The 13,275-nt window shown below is 36.1% G+C and overlaps 1 protein-coding gene across 3 annotated transcripts in view; it reads left to right on the top strand.

Moving 5' to 3' along the window:
• Positions 1–13,275, top strand: part of ADAM28 (ADAM metallopeptidase domain 28) — a 98,117-nt gene that overhangs the window by 72,057 nt on the left and 12,785 nt on the right. For 2 of the 3 annotated variants that reach the window (XM_035725631.1, XM_035725635.1), the window contains 4 exons: positions 1,978–2,080; positions 4,236–4,395; positions 5,111–5,191; positions 5,496–5,574. In XM_035725631.1, coding sequence (XP_035581524.1) covers positions 1,978–2,080; positions 4,236–4,395; positions 5,111–5,191; positions 5,496–5,574 — 423 coding nt within the window. Of the gene's footprint in view, positions 1–1,977; positions 2,081–4,235; positions 4,396–5,110; positions 5,192–5,495; positions 5,579–13,275 lie in introns of all 3 variants that reach the window. The other variant, XR_004819831.1, reaches the window with a different exon arrangement.

Here is a 13,275-nt window from a genome sequence, read left to right as displayed (position 1 = left end):
TTGCCTGACCCTTCACTATCTGCCTCCCCTGCAAATCTGTAAATTTCCCAGTACCTAGACACTGTGTATTTTGTTCACAACTGTATTCCCAGTGTGTCCCAGCACATTGCCTGACTTTTGTAAATGTTCAAAATTATTGAATTAATGTTGAACATATTTATCTTTTATTGGAAGAGGAAAGATCTTTTAAATCACACATTTAAAGGTAGCCCATATAAAAGATCAGAGAACAGATTGGCCTAAATAAAATTCCAAATTTTGTAATTCCTAAGGGATCACAATTTATTTCAAATTAATCTTCAGAGTTTGAAAAGTCTTATATATAAGGAGGGAGATCACTCTCTCTGATATCAAGTCATTTCTATAAATCATTTGCAATTCCAAATATTGAAAATGCGACCAAGGCATTAACAGGCAATTTGTCATAAAGAAGTCCAAATGTCCAAAAACCATTAAAGTCATTCTAACTTACTAGCAAGAAGTATGAAGTACTGACACATTGATGTGTCAGGAAATGCCAATATAGTAAGAAATATGAATGAAAAGTTGATTCCTTCAACACTTGTCAAATTGGCAACACTTTGTTACAGTTAATCCTCAGTGTCAGTGAAGATGTGGCAAAACACCTGGTTTTATACAGTCTGGTAAGAGCATGAATTAGGACAGTCTTTCCAGGATGAATTGGAAAAATGTATGTACAACTTAAAAAGAAAATATACTGCTTTCCCCAGCAAGTGTATTCCGGAATATTTTTTTCACAAGGGATTTTTCAGCCAGCACTTTTAAAATTAATAACGGATAATTGGGAAACATCTCAAAGTCCAAGAATAAGCCTCAGTCAAATAAGTTATATAGTATTTCTTCAGTGCAGCTTTTACAGCTATGAAACTGCTTAATATTTAGTGCCTGGGGAAAGCACAAGTATACTGTTATTTGGGAAGCAGCATGGTACCAGGTGTATGAATGATACTTTCTACAATATTAGCCATAATAACTCTGAAGTTTGGGATTAGGAATATGCTTTTTCCTTATTATTCATGCCCGACTATTCAATATTTTCAGTGTAGATATTTTATTATAATAATGAGCCTATAAATGTTACTGAGATCAAATAATTAAGAAAATATGATAATAAAACTTATTTTATCATCTTGGACATTGAAACATGAAATTCATTTAAAATGATTCAGGTTTACAGATAAACCAAGAGGTTAAGGCACTTGGCCAAGGTCACACAGCTGCAACTTAGCTCCTGAGCTCTTAACCACTGTGTTCTATTGCTCATCTGATAAGGATCTAAGGAAGATCGCCTGAGAAATTAAATATGTGGTGCCTGCACAAAGCAGAAGTTTGACTAAGCATAGCAAGTAATTGTGACATAGCAAGTATTAGCAGAAGAGCATCCCAATGTCTGCCTGCGAGATGTTAATATAAGGATTGTGGCTCTCCTAGCTAAGTCTTCATATTTAGATGGATTTTTTTTTAAATCTTCAGCAAATCAACCACATTTCCAAATATTTAGATGGCCATTATTCAAAATTTAAATATATGAAGGGTTATTTTATTGTATTTTTTAAAAGATTTTATTTATTTATTTAGAGAGAGAGTACGTGAGGGGGAGAGAGGCAGAGGGAGAGGGGAAGGATCTTAAACAGACTCCAAGCTGAGTGAGGAGCCTGTTCCGGGGCTCGATCTTACAACCCTGAGATCATGACCTGAACCAAAATCAAGAGTCCCATGTTTAACCAACTGAGCCACCCAGGCACCCCTAAAGGATTATTTTAATTTCTAGCCATGTTTCTCAATAACAAACTATTGCAGCCTATATTTCTGACAATGTCCAATGGGATTATGCCAGAATAGTATTTCTCATGCTATATATTTCATTAATTTTATATTTCATTAATCCTTTGTAGCATTGAGTATCTTATCTCTTTTCTTTTCTAATATGTCCCTACTCACCATGCCTGGTTTCAGGGACCAAGGTTGCAGACAAATCATGTTATAGCAGGAATGAAGGTGGGTCAAGGTATGGGTACTGTCGCAAAGTGGACGACACACGCATTCCCTGCAAAGCAAGGTGAGTGGCCTTGTTTGAACCTTCCCGCTCCTCAGACCAGAGAAATCATTCACTTTCAGACACATGTTCTGATTTATTCCAATTAAAGCAAAAGTTAATTTGAACATCATTCGTTTAGTCAGCATTCATTAACTATCATGTGCTGTGTTTTAGACTAGGCACTAAGTTAAAAGACGAATAAGAAATAAACTCTTTTTTCCAGTCCCTCATGGTGGGTGCTTTGGAGGACATCAAGTACAGTCATCGTGAAATTGAGTGACTGTGTGGATGGAACATGCAGCAGCAGTGAATGGGCCTGTATGGAAGTCTATACATGAATTTTTCAATATACGTTAGGCACTTTTCCATCTAGGTATTTTGTTATGATTCTAGGAGTAGAAATATTTATCTACTCAGAGGAATAACCAATACAATGCTTGTATAGTTTTGTTTAAGCTTGTCGTGGCATTACAGAAAGAAAAAAATACAGTAAGAGAAAAGATTGACAATTCGCCTGGAGAGCTTGTTTTACTTTTTGTATGGATATTCTGGAAAAAAAAATTTCTAGAATATCATGAGCAATGGACTTGAGATTTTTGTATAAGATTTTTGTGGTTCTACAATTTTAAGGTGACTTTTAAAATTCAAATTATAATAGGTTAGACTTAGTGCCTTCTCCAAATTTCACACATACTAAGTAATGTATAACAAGAGACTGAACAAGATAAACATTTCTCAAAGTTTTTCTTTTAAACAGTGGTTTTTCCAGTATTACCAAACTATACTTTGGACGTAGTGTCATCCCTTGGAGAGTCTGAGCCTAAAGGATAATAATATTCCATGGCCTCTCCTTTCTAAGAAATCAGGGTAGATTCAAAAGGGAAAACAGTTATGTAAAAAGCAATGTGTGTGTTTTCTGGGAGCCAATATGTAGTTCGAGAGGTAGCGAGCGGGAAAGAGGGTAAGGTGTTTCCACTTCCCTCTGTTAGCATGCACACACATTGTCCTGAATGACTGTATGATCCCTGGATCACTTCTGCAACTAGAGGCACAAACATGTCATTCTTTCCACAGGTTGACCTCTTAGTCACTTCTGAATAGTCATTGGCTGTAGTGGAGAATAGACCTGAATAGTCATTGGCTGTAGTGGAGAGTAGACCTGAATGGTCATTGGCTGTAGTGGAGAGTAGACCTGAATGGTCATTGGCTGTAGTGGAGAGTAGACCTGAATGGTCATTGGCTGTAGTGGAGAGTAGACCTGAAAGTAGGCCTTCCTTATAAAGCTCTAAGTGACTCAAGAAAAACAGCTCTTCAGGTTTGGAAAGAATGTGTGCCTTTCTCCACTCCTCAGTCATATTTGCTAACCACCACCAGAAACATCAGGAGAATCTGATTCTGTCCCTTGCAGAGTAGTTTTTCACAGCCCTCCTCTGAATTCAGCATAAAGCAACTGACTCCAATTTTATTGGCCCTGACTTTATTCACCTTGGCAGTAGTGAATGGCTTTACTGAGTACTGAGCTGTTTCATCTTTATTTGCAGGGAGACAGTTCTTTCAGTAACTCCACATGATGCCTTGGAGTGTCACCCAAGGCTCAGCCTTACGTAGACACAGCTATAGTTGGGAGAATTATTCTGCTGCAATTCATGAAAATAAAAAAGTAACTTTAGCTGAAACAAAATAGAAACTGTCTACGTGCCCTCCATGATATTAGAAGTCCATCCTCCTTATATCTGGAGCATGACCTTCATTCCCAGGTGTTTCTCTTGGCCTATCATGGCTTCTGCAGCTACAGCCATTGCATTCCAATAAGCCAAAAAGAGAAAAAAATGAGAAGTAGGACATACTCTTCATGTAACGCCCTCCTCAAGGATTTACACATAAGATTCTGCTTCCTTCCCATTGGCCAGAACTAGGCAATTGGCCAAAATTAGCTGCCTAGGAATCTGGAAAATGTGGGTTTTGTTTTTGAGCAATAATGTGCCTTGCTAGTGCTTTGTGGTTCTATTACTGAAGAATAAGGGGAAATTTGACATAAAGGGAGAACTAGGAGTCTCTACTATGGGGAGAAATATGATTAGTTAAATACTGATAGCCAGGGAGCTGATTTAGAACTGCATAAGACTATAATTTGGATCCTGGTATTTCAACTGCAACAAATTTGGCTTTTCCTCAGTGATGCCATGTGTGGGAAGTTGTTCTGTCAAGGTGGGTCAGATAATTTGCCCTGGAGAGGACATATAGTAACTTTCCTGACATGTAAAACATTTGATCCTGAAGACAACAGTCAAGAAATAGGCATGGTAGCCAATGGAACTAAGTGTGGAAACAAGAAGGTAAGTTGAAAATGTAGCTTTTAATCAAAATGTTCTTTTGTCTTGTTTTTTTGTTTTGTTTTGTTTGTTTGCTTCTCAAGGACTCTTTATGTTTCATGGGGCACAGTTTTCAAAGCAATACTTAATGCCATTCACTTATGCATGTGTGAATTCATCCCTCCAATACTATTTAATAAGTAACTATTATGTGCTTAGTACTAGGTTATTAAACCTTGGTAAGTTTTATTGTCCCCAAATCAGTAGGTTCTCAATACATGATAGCCACCCTGATAATAATAAAGATAATAATAACAATACTATTTATTTTTACACAAATTATAGGTATTATAATATTGCAGATGATGTGATATTAACATGTTTTCCATAATATTTTTGTTTGGAGTGGGTGCCTTGTATCATGCACAAAGCTTAGCTCAGTGCTAAGTTATCAGTCTCAGGTATGGACTGAAGAGGTGGATTAAGGGAATGACCCATGAGGAATAAAGTGAAGTAAGGAACTATTCTTCAGAGGACTTTCCAAACTTTTTTAATAAAAATTATCTAGCTTCATCTTCTTATTTCCAAAAGAATGCTGTGATTTCCGTAATAAAAAGGTAAGTTTGATAACAATAATCATAGCTAGTAATAGAAGACTAAATTCCAAAGAGTCAGCAATTTGCAGAGCTGAAGCCTTTGGGTATTGATGTCAGCTTGATGTTTTTCACATCACTTTCAGATTTGCATTAATGCAGAATGTGTAGATATCGAAAGAGCCTACAAATCAACCAATTGCTCCTCCAAGTGCAAAGGACATGCTGTAAGTTTTGAAAATGTTTCCCCAAGCTTGCTGAGTCTTTTGTAATTTTAGGTCAGTCTTGATGATGCTAAAGTAATGTTTCAGCATTAAGTGATTAAAATTATTAAGTTTGCCTTAATGCACAGTAGTTTGGTTCAATGAAAAAAATTTCTTCTAAGAACCTGGTATTGACATTCCTATGATGGATTCATACATTATGTAGATAGCTGAAAGGCTGCAGAGTTGGGGTTAGTTTCTGATGAATAGGGCCCTTGGGTTGGTGGTCAGCCTAGTGTGGCAACTAATAGGATCACTGCTTCTCTAGGTGTGTGACCATGAGCTCCAGTGTCAGTGTAAAGAAGGATGGGCCCCTCCTGATTGTGATGACTCCCCAGTGGTCTTCCGTAGGTAACATTACACGTCTAATCTGAAAAATTGCTCTTCTAAGCTTTTATCTCATATTACATAAGATTTCATTGCCACTTTTCTCTCCTCTTGGAATTCTTGTTCATTCCATAAATATTGAATCTACAATATTAATCTTCAAGGTCTCTAACAACTTTTTAGTCATATTTTCCACAATCTTTTGCTTTTACTATACATACAAAAAATTTCCTCAAATTTTATATGTGTAATCTTAATTTTAATTTCCTAAATGTTCTTGTTTTATGATTGTTCTATTTTTGTAGGAGCTTTGACTTAATGTATAGGTACAATATTCTCATAAAATTCTCTAAGAATATGGCTTGGATTATTTTTGTAGGTTCAATTCTGTTCTTTGAATCATCTCTATTTCTTTTGAGTTTGATTTGTTTTTCACCCTGTCTCTTATTGTGCTATTTTTCTTCAGGATATAGGACCCTTAGCTGAGGGTGGGATTAGGTTGACTTCAGTTAGCTTTCATTGGTTTTCTTTGCATGCTTGTGTGTTTGTTGTAACTACCCATACTTCTCCAGATGGGAGATCTGGCTGTGAGCTCCATCAGTAGATAGATAGGCCTCCATCCAGACCATCAGGGTGGGAAACAGCCAGGGTGCGGATCCTCACCTCCAGTCACCATGGTGAGGAGTACTTTGCCCAGAAGAGAGCTCCTCACTGCATTTACTTCTTGAGAGAACTGCTTTCCCTCAGCACTCTTTCCTTGATCCTCCCTTCTGTCTCATCTACTGTGGGTATCTGCAGTTAGCCTCTGTTCTGCTCCTCAGGCCCTTGCATCCCCCATTGCTTCTAGAGAGCAGTTCTTGGGTCTTTGTCTTCACTCTTTTTCTTTATACAAAAGGGATGGGGATAGGGATGCAGATGGGGATGGACCTGAACAAACCATCTGTCTCAAGTTAAGATTCTCTGTGGGCTTCCCAAGAAAGAATAGCATCTACTTCTGATGTTTGGGTTATTTTTTAAAGATTTATTTTTATTTATTATTTTTTAGAGGGGGGATGGGCAGGAGGAGAGGGAGAGCGAGAATCTCAAGCAGACTCCATGCTGAGTGAGGAGCCTGAGACAGGGCTTGATTTTACAACCCTGAGATCATGACCTGAGCTGAAATCAAGAGTCTGACACTTAACTGTCTGAACCACTCAGGCACCCCTGAGCTATTTTTTAAAAATGTGTTGGTGATGGGTATTAAGGAGGGCACGTACTGCATGGAGCACTTGGTGTTATGCACAAACAATGAATCATGGATCACTACATCAAAACCTAATGATGTATTATACGATGAGTAACATAATAAAATTAAATTAAGTTAAAAAAAAATTGTTGGTTATTTGCTAAACTTCCCAAGAAAGAATAGCATTTACTTCTGATGCTTGGACTATAATTTACTCTGTTTCTGTCTGCCTGAATCCCTTTACTTTCTTTCTGAAATTTCTAAAAGTTCTTTACTATTTTTCTAGTGCTCTATGATTTTATTACATATATGTTTAAATATTAAATATATTATTACATTTATATAGACATGCAAACACATGCACATATGCTACTTAGGATGTGTTATCTGGTGTTTGGATATGGTAGGGGAATAGACGCATCAACATCAATCAACTACTTATTTAGAGAATTCTTTAATGGTTTAAACACTCACTAAAAATCCTTTTAAAATATGACTTCCCTCTTCTTGAACTGTATTTTGTTTAATCTCTTGATTTGCTAAATCACTTCCATTAGTCATTCCTTCTTTCTTCTTGCATGAAACTTTCTATGTTGCATTTATAAGGATTTATTTCCACTGCTAAATAGAAAACATGAATAGATTGGATTGGATTAGATCTTTTGACTCACAGTTTTAATTTCATGACTCTCTCAAGATGTAGATACTGATATTTAATGTTCAAAAACCGAGGCTACCCAGATTTTGCTTGTTGTTGTTGTGAAATAACCCTTTAAAAATCATTAGTTTATTTTCCCTTAAGTGTTTTTAGACTCTGAAACAAATAATGTTTAAAAAAAAAAGAAGAAGAAGGAGAGAGCAGGAAGGGAAAGATGAAGGGGGGGAATGGGAGGGGGAGACGAACCATGAGAGACGATGGACTCTGAGAAACAAACTGAGGGTTCTAGAGGGGAGGGGGGTGGGGGGATGGGTTAGCCTGGTGATGGGTATTAAAGAGGGCACGTTCTGCGTGGAGCACTGGGTGTTATGCACAAACAATGAATCAAGACACACTACATCAAAAACTAATGATGTAATGTATGGTGATTAACATAGCATAATAATAAAAAAAAGAAAACAACAACAACAACAACAAAAGAATTGCTACTATATGAAAACTAATCATCATGCTATGCCTGGGTGTTGTTTTGTTTTACTTATTTTAATTGTTAGCGAGTGAGGTCTTTCAAACTGAGGATTTGATTCTTCAGTACAAGGAATGTTTCTGTTATTACAGATATTAAAATTGATTCTGTTCCACTTCTCTGGTTTCTAATTCAGAAATATAAATTATTTGTATCAAATATCTTGATTGTGTGGCTTTCTTGTTATCCTTTTTTGTCATTGTCTATCTCCTGTTATTTTGGGGAAAGTCCCTCAAAATTATTTTCTGTATCATAGAGTGAATTTTTGGCAATGTCAACACTCCTATTTATTAGTTATAATGACATTCTAAAATGGTCAGTGGCATTTTTGTGTTTCTTTAAACCTCTTTCATACCACTCTATTGTCTTCTCTTATTTTGTATCTTTTTTAACAATCTATTTTCATTTTAATGGGAGTACCAAGCAGATGCCACCTTAAATTTACTTTGATTCTTTATAATTTTTTTCTGAAAGCATATATTCTATATCTATTCTACTTCCACATATTATTTTAAACCTAATCTTTTCATATTTTTATGTTCTTTCCCCCTTAATTACTTATCCTCCAGTAAAGAAGAATCAATTCCAACACAAATTGTTAAAGTATTTCTTGAAAACTTTAAATCAAAGGACTAGTAATGGAAATATGCATTATGTGACATCAGATTTATATCTTAAGGGGATCAAGGAGGCAACTGGAGTGGTTCAGGATACAGATAGGGGATGTTTTTCTCTGAATCACTTGTTCTACTTGTTAAAGCCACTGTGTCAGGATTCAACTTCATCCATCAGGTTTTCTTTTTGTTTCCGGACACTGTGTTGGTGAGTTTGGTTCCATTTGTGGCACTACTTCTGACCCAACCATCGAGCAAAACCTCCACCAGACTGGGGAAAATGCAGTAAGGTGTCCCGTCACCAAAATGACAGACCGCAATGGCTGGTTTTCCTGAAATCCAGGCTTCTAATCAAAACTTGAATGAGAAAAATTACATTTCTATTTTCACTAAACTCTAACTAAAATTTAGAATTTTCTACAATTACAGGGATGTATGGAAACAAACCACAGTGGTATTAGTTCTCATGACTGTGTCACCAATAGAAATTACACATTTTTACATCACATTGCCGTTGCTGCATAAATCCTTAAATGTCCTATATGTGTGTTTCTAGTTTGAAATTATAGTGGCTACTAAGCCACTGTCAGGTCTTATAATTTAGGGGTTAAAAAAGAAGTATATATGTAACCATATCATAAATTCCTTTATAATATTTTGACAACTGTATTCTGACATAATTGGCTTCCTTTTTAGTCCTATGCATTTTATTAATGAATTTAAAAGCATTCAGAGAAAGGGTTTATAGACCTTATCAGATTTCCAAAATGATCTGTGGCACATAAAAGGTTAAGACCCCTGCTCTCTAGTATGGCCATACATAACCATCGGCTTTCAAGCTTCCTTAATTAAAACAATTTTTTGTAAAATTTGTACAGAAAAACATATAAATAGATATATTACATGTATTGTTTGTATACATTTATAATATAGCATATATATATATATATAATACAAATTATAAAATGAGCATTCATACACTACAGTCTGGGCCAAGAAACAGAGCATTGCTAGCAGCCCAGGCATGTTAGCACTTGGCTTCATCCCTGTCCTAATGTCTTCTCTCTCTGAGGGTTAATCATTAATGTGTCTTTTATTATAAACATTTTGTTACTTTTCTTCATGGTCTTCCTTTCCAAATACACATTCCTAATCAGTAGGTTCTGTTTTTAACTATATATGTGTAAGTGTGTGTGTGTGTGTGTGTGTGTATATATATATATATATATATATATATATACACACACACACAATTATTGGTCCCCATAGTCTTCTTTTCTCTATATTATGTTTTTAAGAGCATCCATATTCTTATGGATGGAATTAGTTTATTTTTGCTATTGTGCATAATATCACAATTTTGTCATATATTGGTATAATATTGTATATGTGTGTATATATATATATATATATATATATGACAGTTTCCTTTTTTTTACTGCTTTTATGGATATTTCAGGACTATTTTGAGAAAAAGTTTCTATAAATATTGTCATTCAAGTCTAATTTAACTAGATCGTACCAAACTGTTTCCAGAGTGGCTGCACAATTTCACACTCCTAACAGCAGTGAATACAAGTTCCTATTGTTATACAACCTTTAAGCCATTTGACACTCGCAGATAGCAAATTTTATTCCTTCTGGTAGGTAAGTAGTGATAGCACATTGGGGTTTTAATTTGGTTTCTTTATTTTCTTAAAGATTTTATTTATTTATTTATCAGAGAGAGAGAGCGGGAGTGAGAGAGGGAGAGAGAGAGAGAGCACAAGCAGTGGGGAGCGGCAGGCAGAGGGAGAAGCAGGCTTCCCGTGGAGCAGGGAGCCTGATGTGGGACTCGATCCCAAGAGCCTGGGATCATGACCTGAGCCGAAGGCAGATGCTTAACCAACTGAGCCACCCAGGCGACCCTTAATTTGCTTTTTATAACTAATAATAATAATAACCAAAGAATCTTTCTTTATTTGCGGGCCGGTTGGATATTCTTTTCTGTGAAGTATTTGTTCAAGCCTTTTTGTCTGTATTTCTATTGAGTTGTCTCCCCTCACCCTTTTATTAACTTACATATGTTTTAATATTTTTTTGATATAAGCTATTTTCAGTTATGTATGTTGAAAGAACTTCCCTCCTGTGTTTTCTCACTCTCTTTGTGATATCATGTGCTTAATGGAAGATTTTAATTTCAATGTAGTCAATTTTTTAATCATTCTCTTGATGGTTAGTTTTTTTTTTCCTTTGTGTGTCCTTTTCTAAGGAAATATTCCCTACCCTGAAGTTATGAATATATATCTGTATATTGTCTTCTAAAAGCATTCTGGTACTGTCTTTTCAAATTTAGGTCTATAATCTGAAACTATTTTGTGTATGATACAAATGTTTAATTTCATTTTCATCCCAGATAGATGGCCGACTGTCACGTTATCATTCATCCTTCCCAAATGCAAGTGTTCACATATGTGTCTTTCTGGGATATCTATTCTTTTCTGGTGGTCCTACTTGACTGTCCTTTGTGCTAGTATGACACTTTTTTAAACTCTGTCTTTAGAATAATTTTGATATAGGCTGTCCTTTAACTTTGTTCTTCTTTAAGAATGATTTGGTTATTAGCTTTTTGCACATTTACATATATTTTATAATCAGATTCTCAATTTATACACATAATTCTTGTTAGGATTTACATTTAACATAAACCACATCTATGATTTACTTGGGAGAATGAGTATATATAAAAAATATTGAATTCCTAGGGCACCTGGGTGGCTCAGTTAGTGAAGTTGTTGACTCTTGATTTCAGCTCAGGTCATGATCTCAGGGTCATGAGATGGAGGCCCGTGTTGGGCTCTGCACTCAGCAGAAAGTCTGCTTGAGATTCTCTCTCTCTCTCTCTCCCCTCCCCCTGCCCTCTCTCTCGCAAATAAATAAATAAATCTTTAAAAAAGTATTGATTTTCCTCTCTCTCTCTCTCTAACAAATACATAAAATCTTTTAAAAAATTTAAAAAAAGAAAGGGGGACACCTGGGTGGCTCAGTCGCTTAAGCATCTGCCTTTGGCTCAGGTCATGATCCTGGGGTCCTGGGACTGAGTCCCGCATCAGCTCCTTGCTCAGCGGGGATCCCACTTCTCCCTCTGTCTGCCACTCCACCTTCTTGTGCTCTCTCTCTCTCTAACAAATAGATAAAATCTTAAATAAAATAAATAAAAAATGTTGATTTCCTAATCATTGACATGAACTATCTATTCATTTATTTAGTCTTTCTTAAAATTAGTTATCCCCCCTTTTTTTTTTGGCAAAAATGTCTTAGTTGCTTTTAGTGGGAGAGTTGGTCAGAATTTCCCAAACCACTGTTACCAGAAACAGAAGAGCATACTTTCTCTTCAATTAGTTCCATGTTAAACTTCATACCTCCTTCCTATCATAATATTCCCCATCTGTCTTTTTTTTTTAAAGATTTTTATTTATTTATTCATGAGAGACAGAGAGAGAGAGAGAGGCAGAGGGAGAAGCAGGCTCCCAAGGAGGAGGGAGCCCGATGCGGGACTCGATCCCAGGACTCTGGGATCATGACCTGAGCCGAAGGCAGACGCTTAACCATCTGAGCCCCATCTGTCTTATACCTCAACTTTCTCTGCAGACCTTGTCCTTTCAAATAGGGGTGTTTGTGAAGTCCTGTCAATTTCCTCTTTATTTCTTCTGATACCATGTTGCTCTTCTGAAAATAGTTATAATTCTGAGGTTAGTGCCAGTATATTTTCTTTTTCATTCTGAATCTATCTATGCTATATTCAACTGAAATGCCTCAGAATTTTATTTTCTTTGGCTTTTTGGATAGGAATTGTTATGGAGGGGTGGTAAGTTTAGATATTGTTATTATCTTAGAATTCTACTTCTGACATATCTGCCTCTATCTGCATGTATGCATGTTCACACTTGGGAACTTTTCTTGCATTATACCAAAATTAATCTTATTATTGCCTGGCTGATCTCTAATGAGAAAGCAGTAGTTGTTCTCATTGCTCTTTAAATTTGTACCTCCTGGTCTCTAAAGTTTCAGATTATTATAAGAGAAATTAATATTTGACATAGCAAAAGATTGACGTTACACTCGTTACTTCAATGAGCAGTTAAAAGAGAAAATACCATATAGACCCAGGAAATTTGTTCAAATTGGTCTGCAACTCACAGGGTCACATAGTTTCTTTTCTGTCTGTAATAATTCCGAGATGGAGCAAACACCAGTAAAACGCTCACCTGTGCCTCTATCAATTCTCTTCTTCTCGTCTCCACTCCTCATTTGCTGCTGACAGGAATATGATCACAAGGCTTCCGTTTCTTTTTCTTTGTTTCATGCCAAGGCCAAATTTTAAAAATGTTTCACTCCTTTTCTTCCATCCTCCTCCCTTCCCATTCTCTTTAAACTCCCAGCCTAACACTTTCCAGTTGGTACAAACATCATCCCTTCTAAGGATTCTCAGTAGTATGATGCTTTACCTATTTCATATGCCATGTTTTATATGGATTTTCCCCCTACTTCCTCTATCTACATAATATTACAACACTCATGATCAAAATGCATTTTCATTTTACTGATTATGAGAGATTTTCCAGGGAATGCCTTCTTTGGAGGAAAGGGTAGAATGGAGTTTGTGATAAATGAAGAAATAAGGACTAGAGTGATGCATATTTGTGCATTTCTCATACC

Source organism: Zalophus californianus, chromosome 2 (assembly GCF_009762305.2).
Source record: "Zalophus californianus isolate mZalCal1 chromosome 2, mZalCal1.pri.v2, whole genome shotgun sequence".
Lineage (NCBI taxonomy): Eukaryota > Metazoa > Chordata > Mammalia > Carnivora > Otariidae > Zalophus > Zalophus californianus.
Note: the sequence above shows the minus strand (reverse complement) of the source record. Positions and strands in the feature narration are given on the sequence as shown.